The sequence below is a fragment of the Phacochoerus africanus genome, chromosome 13, assembly GCF_016906955.1.
Source record: "Phacochoerus africanus isolate WHEZ1 chromosome 13, ROS_Pafr_v1, whole genome shotgun sequence".
In the NCBI taxonomy this organism is placed as follows: Eukaryota; Metazoa; Chordata; class Mammalia; order Artiodactyla; family Suidae; genus Phacochoerus; species Phacochoerus africanus.
Window position 1 is genome coordinate 78,163,272 of NC_062556.1, and position 15,417 is coordinate 78,178,688.

At 55.4% G+C, this 15,417-nt stretch overlaps 1 protein-coding gene across 1 annotated transcript in view; it reads left to right on the top strand.

The window, feature by feature from the left end:
* Window positions 1-15,417, top strand: part of CUL4A (cullin 4A) — a 32,245-nt gene that overhangs the window by 757 nt on the left and 16,071 nt on the right. The window contains exons 2-8 of the mRNA XM_047755713.1: window positions 351-466; window positions 8,933-9,036; window positions 9,833-9,902; window positions 11,173-11,246; window positions 11,863-12,025; window positions 12,335-12,424; window positions 13,142-13,224. Of these exons, the coding sequence (XP_047611669.1) occupies window positions 351-466; window positions 8,933-9,036; window positions 9,833-9,902; window positions 11,173-11,246; window positions 11,863-12,025; window positions 12,335-12,424; window positions 13,142-13,224 (700 nt within the window). The remainder of the gene's footprint in view (window positions 1-350; window positions 467-8,932; window positions 9,037-9,832; window positions 9,903-11,172; window positions 11,247-11,862; window positions 12,026-12,334; window positions 12,425-13,141; window positions 13,225-15,417) is intronic.

A 15,417-nucleotide genomic window follows, 5' to 3' on the forward strand; every position in this document is an offset into this window, starting at 1 on the left:
TCGTTCCACATAGACCTCCCTCCCGACGTTGAGTAATTTAACTCAACTTTAAATCTGGTCGGGGCTTAACTATTCCATGTTTGTTTATTTGCAACGTCTCCTTGTTTAGAAGACTACCTGTGTTTGTCCTAAGTGTCAACACTGCAAGTATTTACCCAGCAAGAGAGAAACATTGTGGTCACATAGTCTCTAACCCAAGGAAGGTGTAAATACAGTGCTTCCTTTGGGGAAGAGCTACTGCCCATATTCGTCACCTAGGTGTCTTTGAGTCCTTTTTTGTAGAGTTTTTTTTTAAGGTGTGTGACTCTTGGCATGATGCCCTTCCCCACTCACTCTCTCTGGATTTACAGACAGACCGAAGTTGCCTGATAACTACACTCAGGACACCTGGCACAAGCTTCACGAGGCGGTGAAAGCCATACAGAGTAGTACCTCCATCAGATACAACCTGGAAGAGCTCTACCAGGTAAGACTCCACCTTTGCAAACAGCGGGGCTCCTTAGGATTCTCACCTCCTTTCCTCAGGGAGAACGTCCAGGCCTGGGGGCCAGCATCTTGTTTTTCACTTACCATTTTTTGCAGCTGTCCAAACCACACGGTTATGCACTTCCACGAAATGTGACGCGGGTGCGGATTCCGTGGGCCTCAGTATTGTCTCAGCGTCAGTAACGAAGGAAATACTAGAAATCCAAGTACAGGCCTCCGGCAGAAACAGTGGGAGTTCTGCGAGAGGACGTCCCCAGGGTCAAGGAGGATTTTCGGGTTTTGGCGCTTGTGGGATTTTTATTTTCTTTTCAGGCTTCAACTGTCTAGAAAGGCATTTAAAGTTAATTCATCACAGGAAAGCCATGTGTTTCTGTGAGCCATGCGACTCTTAATGTTTTCCAAATATGCAGCAAATGTTATTAAAAATCCAAGTTACGTTATATATAAAATTCTCATGACAGTTTCACTTGTAGATTTTCCCCGTTTTCATTGTATTTTGTGATTAATTGTTGCGGTTAAAATGTGCAAACAGGTTTTGTTTCATTTCATTTAAATTAATGATGTTCTTTTTCTACCATAAGAAAAAATGGTCGAAAGTACGTTTCACGGTTGGATATTCCACTTACAAGCAGACTGGTTTTTCTTTTCTGGTATCTTAAAGACTAACGATTTGTCAGCTGGGCCTAATATCACCTACGTTTTAGGTAATGACAGTACAATTTCTGTTAGGAGACTTGGATTTTAAGTTTTTTCTTTTTCTGTAAGTGATTACATTTTAAAATTATGGAAACTATAAAAAGTACAAAGAAAACAATTGAAAACCAACAAAATTAGAAACCGTTGTTGTGCAGCGGAAACAGATCTGACTAGGAACCATGAGGTTGTGGGTTCGACCCCTGGCCTCGCCCAGTGAGTTAAGGATCTGGCGTTGCTGTGAGCTGTGGTGTAGGTTGCAGATACAGCTTGGACCTGGTGTTGCTGTGGTTGTGGTGTAGACCAGCAGCTGCAGCTCTAATTTGACCCCTAGCCTGGAAACTCGAGTATGTCCCACGTGCAGCCCTAAAAAGCAAAAAAAAATCACCTATTCTCCCACCACCCAAAGAAAACGTTGACAATTTGAGGGACATATGTCCCTTCTTTGTCACAAGTTTGTGTGAGTTTATTGTATTTTTTAAAACTCTTTGAATTTTACTGTATTTATAATTGTATAACCATCCCTAGAGTTTTTGGTATTTTAACCACCTTTAATAAGGTAGAAATATGTAGTTTGTTAAGTTTTAGCAGGTGTATCCCACAGTCTAACCAGCAGCACACTGGGGACCACAGTGGGTGTTGCCATCACCCAGCATTCCCTGAGGCCCCTCGCATTCAGCAGTCTCCCTCACCCCCGTCCCCGACCTCACTGCCCTCCTCACCCCCGTCCCCGACCTCACTGCCCTCCTCACCCCCGTCCCCGACCTCACTGCCCTCCTCACCCCCGTCCCCGACCTCACTGCCCTCCTCACCCCCGTCCCCGACCTCACTGCCCTCCTCACCCCAGTCCCTGACCTCACTGATTTGCTTTCTACCTGGCCTGTTTTACCCTTTCCAGCTCTCATCGCAGGGGAAGCAGGCACTTCCCAGTCGTTTGTGCCTGGCTCCCTTCGCCTAGGACAGCGCTCGTGGGGTTGGTGCGGCTGTGACTCTGGCGACCACAGTCGGTTACCCTGATTTAAAGGACATCTGGGTTTATGGGTTCTGGTTGTCATGAGTAAAGCTGCTGGAAACATGAACAGATAAGCCTTTGTGTGGGCAAAAATTCTCATTTCTCTTGCATAAATGTCGAGAAGTAGGTTCTCAGAGTCACGTGGAAAGTGTATACTTAACTTTACCAGACGTTTTTGCACTTTTTCAAAATGCTTCACCATTTTGCCCCTCTGCCAGGTGTGAGTGCGGGAGCGTTGCAGCTGCTGTGTCCTTGCCAGCGTTTGGTGTAGTCAGTCTGTTTGATTTTTGCTCATTTTGTAGACACGTAGAGGAAGTTCGCTGTGGCTTTCTGTGCATTCCCTGATGGCATTCAGCGTCTTTTCCTGTGCCCACCGCCATTCCTGTACCTTCTTTAGTGAGTGTGTGTCCAAATGTTTTGCTCCTGTTTCTTGTTACTGAGTGAGTTTTTTTTTGTTTGTTTGTTTTTTGTCTTTTTGCTATTTATTGGGCCGCTCCCGCGGCATATGGAGTCCAATCGGAGCCGTAGCCACCGGCCTACGCCAGAGCCACAGCAACGCGGGATCCGAGCCACGTCTGCAACCTCCACCACAGCTCACGGCAACGCCGGATCGTTAACCCACTGAGCAAGGGCAGGGACCGAACCCGCAACCTCATGGTTCCCAGTCGGATTCGCCAACCACTGCGCCACGACGGGAACTCCATTGAGTGAGTTTATTTTGTGTTCTGAGTGCAGGTCCTATACCAGGTATTTGCCTTGCAAAAATGGTCTCCCAGTTTGTAGCTTGTGTTTGGATTTTCTTAACTCTGGCTCTCAGAGAGCAGACGTTTTCAATGTTGATGAAGTCTTTTATGGATTGTGCTTTTTAGTGGCTTTCTGAGAAGTCTTTGCCCAGTCTAAGGCAGTAAAGGTTTTTCCTTGTCTTTTCATCTGCACATTTTAGGGTTTGGGGTTTTGCATTGAGGTCTGTTATCCATTTTGAGGTGAGTGCCTGTTGTGAGGTATAAGTCCAAGTTACAGGTTCGTGGCTTCCCCCGCAGATGTCCAGTGGGTCAGGTGCCGTGTGTCAAGGCGTCTGTCTTTCCCCTGGGGAACTGCTTTTGGTCCTTCGTCCGAAGTCATTGTCTGGATGTGTGTGGGTGTAATAAGTTTCAAAGTCTGGAGCCTAGGCCCTCCAGCTTTATCTTTTCTTTTTTTTCTTTTTAGGGCCACCCCATGGCATGAGGAGGTTCCCAGGCTAAGGGTGGAATCAGAGCGACAGCTGCCGGCCCGCACCATAGCTCATGGCAACGGTGGAGCCTTAACCCACTGAGCAGGGCCAGGGATCGAACCTGCATCCTCATGGATACTAGTTGGGTTTGTTACTGCTGAGCCACGACAGGAACTCCGAGAACTGCTGTCTCACGGCACTGAGTTCGCCAGTACTGCAAAGGACAGCCCCGCCCCCGTGGGCCTTGGTCTCCGCAATTTCTGGTCCCAGTACACAGGCCTGGCATATCCTCTGTGCCGTTTATCCCAAAAGCATCCCCCGTTTGTGCCCGTGTTATAAGTGGCAGTGGAACCCTGAACGTGTGGTTCTTGACGGTGTGTAGACACGGATGAGTTTACATATTGATCTTGTGTGCTGCTGTCCTGCTCATCCCACGTAGTTCCAGTAGCTTCTTTGGACCCCATTGACGGTCTGTGCCCAGCGCGTCGCCTGTGAGCAGGGCCTCTCTCTCTCCTCCGCATGCCTTTCTTCTCTTGGCCTCGTTGCACAGTTTAGCGCCTCCAGGGCGAGGGTTGATGGAACCGGGGAAAGCAGGCATCCTTGTCTGTTCCTGCTCTCAGGGGAAGCTTCAGTCTTTCGTTGTTGAGTGTGATGCCAGCTGTGGGTTTTCCACAAATACCCATTATCAGGCTAAGGAAGTTGCTTTCGGTTCGTGGTAGTTTCCTAAGAGTTTTTATCAGAAATACTTGTTGAACTCTGACAAAATTCTTCTGCAAATGTTGCAATGGTCTTATGATTTTTGCTTTTTAGTTAATGACATGGATTGATTTCTCAGATGTTAAGCCAGTCTTTCATTCTGGTATAAATCCTACTTGGTGATGGTGTATCTTCTTTTGGTGTAGTGTTGGACTCAGTTTGTTGGCATTTTGTGGTTTTTTTTGCCTCTGCGATTGCACAGGATGACATTGACGTATTGTTTTCTGGTAACGGCTGCAGCTGGCTTCGGTGTCAGTAACGCTGGCCTCATAAAATAGGTTGGGAATACTCTTTCCTTTTCATTTTCTAGGAGACTTTGTTTAGGATTGGTGTTGTTTCTTCCTTAAATGTCTGAGCGAATTCCCCAGCGAAGCCACGTGGGCTTTCTTCGTGGAAAGAGGGTCCGCTCCAGACCGTGCTGGTGGATGCAGACCTCCGCGGCTGGCCCGCTGCCTTAAGGTCACTGATCTTCCGCGCCGTCGAATCTGCCATTAATCCCGCCCGGGGTCGTTTTCTCTCTGCGGGGTTCACCTTGAGCCTTGGCGGTAACGTCCCTCTCTGACTTCCCAGCACGGGGAGCACCGTCAGGGCCCCACGGTCCCTGTCTGCCGGCTCCGGCGTCTCTTGGTTCCAGGTTGCTGTGGACCGACTGGTGTTTTCTCCTGGTTTCTTGGCATGTCTCACAGCTTTGGATGCAGCTTCGTCCTTTTTGACGGGGTAGCAGATGCTCTCATGTTCTTGCGGGTGTTCTCGAGCTTCCTTCTGGTCGTGGTTAGGTCCCGTGGTGGCAGCTTGACCGTTTGGAGGCCTGTCTTTAAGGTCTGCCGAGGTGGCGTCTGGGCCAGGGCTCCTCACCCCACTGCCCAGCCAGACCTGCCCGCGTCTCCCGCCCGCGTCCCCCCGCCCTCGCCCGGCTGATGGGAGGGAGTGTGTGAGCACCAGGCCCTGTGGGCTCGAACTTTGCTGGTTCTCTCCCTGCCCAGTGCTCCGCTGGACACTCGGAGGGAGCCCTGCAGACACCTCGGACACCTCCAGGCCCCTCTCTGGCTGAGTCTCCCCTCCGGCCTGTGTCTGGCAGACCCCGGCCTCAGCTCAAGGACCCATGCTCTGCAGCCCGGACACTGGGTGTGGGAAGCCCAAGTGGTCAGTGCCTGTCTGCGTCTGCCGCTCGGAGCCTGGGGTGCAGTGCTCGGGAAACTGTCCCTCGTACACTGTTCCAGGCAGAAGAGTGAGCCTCGCTCCTTTCCTGGGACCCGGGACCAGGCGGGAGTCCCAGCAAGAGCCTGAACTCTCCTAGGTTTGAATGTAATAAACTGTTCTCTCTCACAGCCAGGGCTGCTTCTTGCTCTTCTGCTGGAGATTTGACTCCCCGGTACTGACCGCCTGTCATTTCGCAGTAGAAGGGCTTTGCTGGGCCCACCCAGTGAGGTGCCGTCACAAACACTGTGTCCAGGTGACCTGGGGTCTGTGGATGTCCGTGGATGTGTCCTGAGATCCCGAGTACTAGGGCTGGCACCGCCCACTCCAGGGGACTCAGGAGGGCCCACGTGGAGTCAGTGTGTTGGGGGTGTGGACTCAGGCAGGCTCCTGGCCACTCCGAAGCGCCAGCCAGGCCAGGGACGTGGGGGGGTGCGCCGTGCCCGCAGGTGGCCTGGCAGCAGATGGGTAGGGCTGGGCAGTGGCGCCCTGGCGAGCTGGTCTCTGCAGGGGTGGACGGTGCCCTTGACATGGGGCTTTGGAATGGGGCTGTGTGGTTTATTCTTTGCCCAAGAAGCGTATAGGAAAGTAGCAGTGCTCACCAAGGCTTGGAAGGTTTTCTTTGTTTGGCGGGCGTGTTCGGGAGTATTTGAAGGAGAACCTCCTGTTTGGATGTTTCTCGCTCTCCCCAAAGGGTCTTGCATCTCCCTGTCGTCGAGGGGGCCCAGCCTGTCTGCCCAGCCTGCCTGCTCTGTTTCATACTTCAATTTTGTGTGGTAAAAAGGGGTCTTCAGAGTATGAAGATGAGAAGCTCTGGAATGCAAGAAGGGGGATATTTTGAATGCATAGACCTTTGCTGTTTTTAAAAACCTGAGTTTCGACCTGAAATCTCAACTGGCTCAAGAAAGCGTGTCTCTTGTGTCTTAGATCTGTATGTCTTAGTCCTGCTTGTCAGCTTAATGGGACAACAGAAGCCGACATTCTGGAGAAGGGCTTTGGGGAAGGCTGTCTTGGTGTCATGCTAGTTGTCACGCAGAGATGCAGGCGCTCCCGGAGAACCTGCGCTCGAGAAGAGCCGAGCTGCTCCTCTCGAGGCTGGGAGGACCTGTCCCCGTGATACCCTCCCACTGCGAGGGGCTGGCAAGGGAGGATGGGTGAAAGTGGTCAGAACATGGGGAAAAACCCGGAAAATGGGAGCCAGGGAGACACCGAGGGGCCAGTTTGAGAAAGTAAATTAACTTAGAGCGAATTCAATCCCGAAGTGATGGAAAGAGACCACTCAGCCTCATGTGCATCCGGCCCAGTAGAAAGGGTCGCGTCGTTCAGTGGCTCTTGGCACTCGGTGAGCTTTGTCCTCTGAACCTGGGCGTCATGCCCGGCCTCGGGCCCCGGGGCTGGGGGCCGGGGACTGTGTCGTCCTCAGAGTCTTCCTGGGGAAGCTCCCCTCATGCTGGTCCCTCGCTCAGACCTGAGTCATTTATTTTTCACGTTGCTCTTTCCTCGTTTCTGGTGGGTGGGAACCTGGGGGGCAGGTGGAGTCCCCATGTGACGAGCGAGTCGCATTTGGAGCAGTCACGGGGACCTTGGCGGCCGAGGTCCCCAGCTCTGCGGGAGATGCAGGGCGTGTCCGCAGGCTGTGGTTTCCCAGGGCCGTTGGTGTCATTTTCCCTCTTGTTCGCGATGTAACTTGGAGCCTTGCCTGCCTTGCCCTTGAGGCCTCGGCCACCAGGTGCCCCCTCCCCCCAGCTGCCACCCTGTGGTGGCCTCGCAGGCGTCCCTGCTGAGCCCTGAAAGGTCCTCTCGGGACCTTTACCACTTGTCTGGCTGATGGAGATAAGAGCGCAGGAGGGCGTGGTGGCCTGGAGACGCTGATGGAGGGCAGGGGCCACCGTGCAGGAGGGCAGCTCCACCCTTCTAAAGCCCCGGGAAGGGACCCAGGCGCCTCCGTTCCTGTCCCTTTGCTGCGAGGACCAGCGGGAGGAGGCATTTCCAAGTGTCCCCGTGGGCCTCCTGACCCCATGGTGGAGGAGCCTCCTGTGCAGCTCCCCCGGCGGCACAGACCGTCCTGCAGCTCCCTGGCCCTGCGAGGAGGAGCGGGCTGGCCTGTCCTCTGAGGTGACAGGGTGCCTGTAACATGAAGACACCAGCAGTGACTCAGCAAAAGGCCTGGAGAAAGGACGCGGCCACGGTGAACCCGGGTGCTCCAGGGCCTGGCCAGTGGTTTCACAGGCTCCCCAAATTCTCAATTAAAAAATAAATCCCAGTGGGCTTCGTGTGAATAGTAAGCGTATGCCAAATCAGACACACAAATTCAGCACAAAGCCACGAGTCGGAAAGCGTGTTTTGAATACACCAACACCCAGTTCCAGACCTGAGCTCCGAAAATGGTTCTCAGACGTCCTCCAAGGAGCCCGAACCGCTGGCCTAGCTTGATTCTTACCAAAGAAAACCCCTGTCTTCATGCAGTGTTTTCACAACTGATTCTGTAACAAGCACGCCTGTAACGACTGACCACTGGAGCAGGGCCTTTGTTAGGAGGTTATCTTGGGTTTTTTTAAGGAAGACGACGGCAGTGTGTCTTTGACTGAATTGTAAGAACAGGGAGAGATGGAGAAAGGAGGCCGGGATGTGGAAACAGCCGCAGGCGGGCTCCCTGGATAGGGAGACGGTGTGCGGGAAGGGTGGGCTGCGGACTCCCTGCGTTGGCGCGGGCGCGCTTGCGACCTTATGCCACTGCACGTGGCCTGGGCAGTCGGGGTTGCTGTGTCTCTCTACAGTAATCATTTTCTTAGTATCTACAAAAATCGAGGTTGCCCTGTTTTCCCCTTAGACATGCAGTATTTGAGATTCAAAGTTTCTCCATTCTGTGTACTCCCCATACTTTTTAAAAATAGTTCAAAGACACACAGCAGAAAAACTGCATTTCTGTTTTTAGTATTTCACATTTGGATTGAATGAGAGGCTGGTTTTGTTCATGACTTTTGGGAAAAGAGCTAGTAAGACTATACAAGCGTAATTTCTTTGACGTGGATACAGATTTTTCTGCCTCAAAACTGTGTTTCTTTGTTAATTTAAGGCAAACTTCAGTGAATCCCACATCCGGCCTGTGGCACCCGGCTTTGGGGCTTTTTCAAAACCTCAGCTCATTTTGGGCAGAGTCGTCAAACTCATGGGAGTAAAAGGAGCTGGGTTTCTGTTGCTGTTGTTCTGACACTGGAAGGTGTCGCCGAGGGTCCCCCGCCCCGAGGACACATGGTCGTCCCCAGGGTGGACCACACACTGCGGTGCCTGGGGACTGGTGTGCAGCCAGGGGCGAGGGCGCGCGGGAGGGCCTGGGCCAGCCCGGGCTGTGCCCTCTGCGCCCTGTTCACGGCCCTGCGGACTGTTCTTACCCACCTCTTAGTGGGTTCCAGGGTCCCAGCAGCCACTGCCCTGAATGTACCCCCGCGTCCATCGGTAGGTTACGTGAGTGTGGGGCTGCCTTTCTGTCATGATGATAGCTCTTTTTACAAGTAAATGTTTGTGAAGAACTAATTTTTCATTCATGGAGAATAATTCACTTACTCCTTTGTTTTCAGGCTGTTGAAAACCTTTGTTCTCACAAAGTCGCCCCAACACTCTACCAGCAGCTGCGTGAGGCCTGTGAAAGCCACGTGCAGGCCCAGATTCTTCAGTTCAGAGAATATCCTTTTCTGGCTTAGGAAGTGCCTGTTCGTTACCTAGATCTTGTGACACTGAGCACGATAGGGTGAAGAGCCAGGGAGTATCCTTGATGCTGAACAGAAGCTTTTAAGATCCCCTTTCTCTGTGGAGCCAAACGCCTAGAGGTATGTCGTCCGGTGGAATTTCACCATTTGAGTGACTTTGCTGGTGGCATTAAAGTGAGAGTACCCCGTTCCCGAGTCTGGTCAGGAGTAGTAAGGAAAGGCTCTGTAAAAGGCCTTGAAGTTGGAGCTCTGCTGCTGTTTGTTCTTGTTTTTCTCATTTTCTGCGACATGCAACCAGTCCCCACAAACCTGGCAGCTCCCAGTCTGCGGGCCAGAGGCGAGGCTGGCTCAGTGGTCCTCTCTCCTCGCTGGCGGGACCCAGGCCTGGCCTGTGGGCCCCTGAGCCCAGGGTCCTCCGCCACTCTCCTCCAGGTTGGCAGCGGTCCGTGGCTGCAGGCCCGCGGTCGCTCTCCGACAGCGTGGTTTTTTGCTTCCTCTGGGCCAGCAGGAGAACCTGCATTTCTGGCCTGCGGGGGGAGGGCTGTGGATGGTGTGGCCCATGGCCCTCACAGCTCCACGCATGTTCCAGGCGTCTTAGAGTCGTGCCGCTGTGCCCTCCAAGCCAGGCATCCAGCAGGGCACCTGCGAGCGCCTCGGCCTCCCTTCACCATGTGGACTCCCAGCCCCGTGATGACTAAGAGCCGAAATGCAGGGGTAAACGCTGCGGTAAACTGGCTGATGTTTCTCAGGTTTTCCTTAGCAGGTCTGCACAGACTCACTAGATAGCGTTTTCTTTTTAAAGAAGATTAACACGTGCTGGCAAGATCACTGCAGACAAATGGTGAGCGTCCTGACCGTTTTGCTGGCACTGACTTTACGCGCGGCGCTCCCTCCTCCCCCAAACCCCACTGCACGTGCTCGCCCCTCTCGGGCCTCATGTCCAGCCCTGGCCTAGCCGCACAGGAGGGCAGATTCTGACGGAGCCTGCAGCCTCGTCCTTCTTCCCCACCCGAGGCAAGGTCGTGAGCTGAGGTGGGAGGTCGTGTTCTCTTGGGTCGGCTGCAACCGTGGTGAGCTCTGCTCTGTGCGAGTGGGGTCGGCTGTGGGGCTCGTGGTGCCTGTGAGCTCCGGCGCGTCTCCAAGCTTTTCCTCCTGCTCCGTGTATGCTGAAAATGGGGCCTGAATTCCGGGGCTTTGCTGTAACCAGCCAGCCAGTCTCAGACTCGGCAGACACATGGGTCCTTATTTGTCTCGATGAGTTGTGTGTGACTTGGCTGAAAATGATGCTGGAGAGAGAAAGGGTCGTGTCAGCGGCTTTCCTGGTGGGTTGAATTGTTTCCTAAGTGTGGTCCATGACCGTGAACAAGGCTGTTTCTACCAGCCGGCTGGATGACAGAAACAGACAGATGTCGGATGGGCGGTTCACATGGGGAGCCGTGACAGGAGATCCTGGGGCCACCACGTGTCACAGCCCTGGGGCAGCTGGTCAGACGTGCTGGGAACGTGCTGGGAAGTCCAGCTCAGGGCATCTCCCTAGTCCAGTGAGTCTGGAAGAGATGCGTTTCAGGTTTGAGGCTGTGCCATCACATCCCTACAGCAGGTTTTCTGGGTAAAAGAGATGAGAACCAAACCCCAAGGGAACAGGTAATTTTAGGGAAAGTCAGTCATGAGTCTTTTCGTCAAGAGACAGGCATGCTGCGGATCTCAGGCTATCGCTTGTGTGTGGCGTCGGGAACGTGGCAGGGATGGCGCTCTCCAGACCTGAAGCAGAGCCTCACAGGCTCACACAGGACGGGGAGTGGGGGGTTGGTAGATGCAAGCTGTGGCATTCCGGATGGATGAGCAGTGAGGCCCTGCTCTGTAGCGCAGGGGACTCTCTGCAGTCACCGGTGATGGGCCACCGTGAGAGAATATGCATATACACGTACGACTGGGTCGCCCTGCTGTGCGGCAGAAAGTGATGGGACGCTGCCAAGCGGCTGTGCTGGTGACGTTTTCCACGGCGGTCGTGTTAGATCTGAGACCGCAGCCGAGGCACGCAGTTCAGGGCCCTGACGGCGCGGGAGCGGCTGGCGGGACCTGAGGCTGAACGGCTGCCTTTCCGCCTCCAGATCATGGTCAGAAGCATCTTTCTCTTTCTGGACCGCACCTACGTCCTGCAGAACTCCCTGCTCCCCTCCATCTGGTGAGTGTCCCAGGGCCGGGTCGGCTGCTCTGGCCGGGGCCGCGTGGCCGCCTGTGTCTGGCTGGTTCCTTTGGTGACTCGGGCGTTTGTCCCCGTGAGGGGGTGGGGCGGGCCCAGAGACAGGAGTGCCTTCCAGCACGTTCTCCAGCTGGCACTGAGTGTCCCCGGGTGGGCAGGCAGGCCCCACGCCCACGTTGTCCTGGGTCCCCAGTGTCACCCCCAGGAGCTCTGCCTCGGTGACAGAGCCTGTCCCTCGGATCTCGCCCTCGGTCCTCCTGGCTTCTGTCCATGTGGATGGTCACTTTTCACTCAGGGTGGTGAGCCCTGCCTGTCACACCCTGTCTGTTCTTTAAAAAGGACTTCCTTTTCCGGCTTCTGCGCCATTTACTCGGACCCGAGGCAGTGAGATGTCTCCTCTTAGCGCAGAGATTGTTTCCCGTGACCCGCGCATTGGAGCAGATAGACGGTCAGAAGTGAATTTTTTAAAAAAGGAGTTCTTGGCACCTGGACTTAGAGTTGGCCCGGGAGCCGCTGTGGCTGATGCTCCCGGTGCAGCGGGGCTTCACCCAGACCCGGGAGCTGCCGCTCAGGGCCTCGGGTCTCGCTCTTGGCGCAGGGACATGGGCCTGGAGCTCTTCCGGAGCCACGTCATCAGCGACAGGATGGTGCAGACGAAGACCATCGACGGGATTCTGCTGCTGATCGCGCGCGAGCGCAGCGGCGAGGCCGTGGACCGGAGCCTGCTGCGCGGCCTGCTGGGCATGCTCTCCGACCTGCAGGTGAGGCCGGGCGACGGAGACGCAAGTGTGGGGTGTGCACGCTGAGAAGCATTCGTGTCTTAAACCTCCCCCTGCAGAGGGAGTGAGATCTGGGCCGGCACGGCACTGGGAGCGGGAAGAGGAAACGGGCCTCACTGCAGGGACCCAGGCTTCAGAGGGAGCGCGGCAGGCCGGGTCCTTGGCTGGGCGGGCACAGGCGGCAGCTGCGGGCCCCTCTGCCGAGCGCCCTGGACGTGTGGTGCGTCAGCACCTCGGGTGGAGAGGCGCCTTCTTCACTGTGATCGGTCGGTGACTCTGCTCACTTTCTAGGTTTATAAAGACTCATTTGAATTGAAATTTTTGGAAGAAACTAACTGTTTATATGCTGCAGAAGGCCAAAGATTGATGCAGGAAAGAGAGGTGAGACAGTGAAACGTTTCTGAGGCGCTTCATCCCTGTAGGTGCGCGTCTAAGATAAGTTTCTAAATGTTTGTCTTTTCACATGTGCAGGCATTTTACTGCAAATCTTCTGAAAGCTGCAGTCTAGTTTAAACCCCCCAGTAATGAGCTTCTTTCTTACCGTGTTAAGGATTAATTTTTCCCCTTAATTGATTTAGGATTAATTTTTCCTTAATTTCTTTTGTCCCCCCCCCCCAGTTAAAAAAACAGTAAGATAGCTTCTAAAATACAGAGGAACTCAAACTGAAACAAGAGAATGAGCGTTCCCGTTGTGGCTCAGTGGAAACGAATCCGACTAGCATCCGTGTGGTTCAGTGGGTCGGGGATCCGGCGTTGCCATGGGCTGTGGTGTAGGTTGCAGTCGTGGCTCGGATCCCGTGTTGCTGTGGCTGTGGTGCAGGCCTGGGAACTTCCACATGCTGCGGGTGTGGCCCTAAAAAGCAAAAACGAAAGAAAGAGCGAAAGCGGGAGGCGAGAGGCTAATCACCTCCAGGTCCAGTTGAAGGAAGCCTTCGGCCACGTACCCTCCCCACCCCGCCCCCATTGGTCTCTGTTCATGTTGGGCCTAAACATACGTGCTGCTTTTATTTTCTTCTCAGTGAGGAAGATAACATTTCAGCCTTTTGGTTAACATTAAGGATGCTTTTCGTTACTATGTTTCAACGTTTTGTTTGGAAGGTTCCGGAATATCTGAACCATGTAAGTAAACGTTTGGAGGAGGAAGGAGACCGTGTGATCACGTACCTGGACCACAGCACGCAGTGAGTACCCACTGCTCGCTCGCGCGGCTGTGCGGGTTGACCCGGGAGCCCTGCCTGCCTGGCCCCGGCGGGGCCGGTGTGGGGCCGTCCCTCTCTGAGAGCGCTTTGCTCCCTGCACAGCTCTCCTCCTGTTGCTTTTAAGGTTTGTCAAAGCAGAGCTGATTCACGGAGTTGTGGTCTCCTGTGTTGTGTGACTGAGGGGTTCCGCTTGCACACACACACGTGTGTTCTTTCTCAGTTCTCCCCCCACCCCCACCCATGTAACCGCTTGCTTAGGGCTGGTTCGGCACCTGTCGGCTCCGCCAGGTGCCCTGTGGGCGTTACTGTCCGAAGGGAGGGCGTCAGGCTGGGACACGTGGCTTCTTCTGACAACTTGGAGTTTGCTGTCCACGTGTCCCAAGTGTGCGGACGTGTGTGCCAGGGCCGGGTCGTGAGGCACGCGGGCGTCCGAGACAGTGGTCACGTCCCTTCGTGGTGCTCAGCCGCCTAATCTCCTTTCGTCTCCTCTAAACCTGAGGTTGACGAGTAACGAGGGTGAAGTGAGAGGGGAGTTGGGGGAACGTCTGTGTCAGGCGCACCGCGTCTACTCGAGGGAGGAAGATGGGCGCAGAAACGTGGGGGACGGGTGTTTTAAGAGAAAGGACTGGGTGTGCAGCGTGTGGTGACGCGCGGCGGCGGGGGATAAAAGGAAAGGACAAGAGCTGTGACGGCCGTGAGCCCAGGCCGCTCTGGCACATGGGGGTGGGGACACGGGGCGTCCGTGGCCTGCGTGCGCTGGAGCCAAGACAGGTGCCAGGTCCGTGGGCAGTGGGGGCGGGGGGCCTGCGGGAGGCATTGTCGGGGGTCTGCCAGGGACTTGCCCTGCTCTCCTCCTTCCTCTGTGTGGGGCCCCCCCGCTGTCTGTGCCTGTGCCGTGCGTGCTCCCCCCATGCACACTCACACACACTCACACGTGGGGGCTGCGCACTGTCTGTGCCTGTGCCGCGTGTGCTCCCCCCCACATGCACACTAATAGATGCACACTCATACACACGTGGGCGCGGGGGGGCTCCCACGCTGCTCTCTCTTCTCTCTCACACACACTCACACACACCCCCGTCTTGCTTAGCAGTGTGTGGAGTCAGGCAGGGGAACCCCGGAAAAGGGTGGATCCGCCTGGCTTGGGGTTTCGAGGAGCACAGGCTGAAGTGCCTTCTCTGGTGTGGGCTGATTCCGAGGCCACAGGGTGAGAAGCGGTTTTTAAGGAAAGGATACTCGAGGGGCTCCTGGTGCCCCTTCCAGTCCCTGGCTGTGGTCAGAGCGGGCGCACCGTGGGGCGGGCACCCACACTGCATCTGCGCTGTGCCCCCTGCCCCCTGCGGAGCACGTGACACTTTGTGGCAGGTGGCTGGGCGGCCCTGCCAGGGTCGCCTCTGGGCCCCCTAGGGTGGCCTCCAGGCCGAGTCCCAAGGGACCCACTGGCCTGTGGGTGTTGTCACTGGGTGCTGCGGCGGGCACTCTCACGCCACAGAAGGTGGGCCGTCCCGTCGTTTGTGCGGTCTGGAGACGTCACAGGGACTGCCCAGGGCCGCCCAGCTCCCAGTGCCCCTGCGTGCTGGGCCAGTGGACATGGTTGCTCTTGGCATGACAGCCGTGGCTGAGCGTCTTGGCCTGAGTTGTCTGAGCTCATCAAGGGCCACTCGGCATCATCAGTCATCAGGAAGTGCCGTGCCAGTGGCTGGAGCTGGAAGGGAGCCAGGGGACGTGGGAGCGCGGCACCCTTGTGTTGGCGGTGGGGGTGCAGGCTGCTGGCGGGGCTGCAGCAGTAGGTGGCACCTTGGTGAAGCCGCCGAGGGGGAAAGCAGCGACTGGCCCTATCACCTCAGCCCCAGCCTGCGGCCCGTTTTATCCTCTGTGGGCCGCAGCGCATCCCTCGGTGGGTACTGTGAGGTTGCTGGGTGGGGCGCAGGACACACCTGTCAGTGCTGTGGGGCAGGGGGAGGGGCTCTGCCTTCCAGAAGGAGAATGGAGTGGACAGCAGATCGTGAACCTGGGGGAGGGGCTCGGCGCCCGTGTGGGTGGCTGTCACTGCCAACTTTCAGATGGACAGAGGCTGTTCTGGGTGACATTCATGCAGATCCATGGCAAGTCAGATTGGATGAGTGGCATGAAGCGGGGAGAGCAGAGGAACAGCTGTGGGCACAGGAGGGGGCA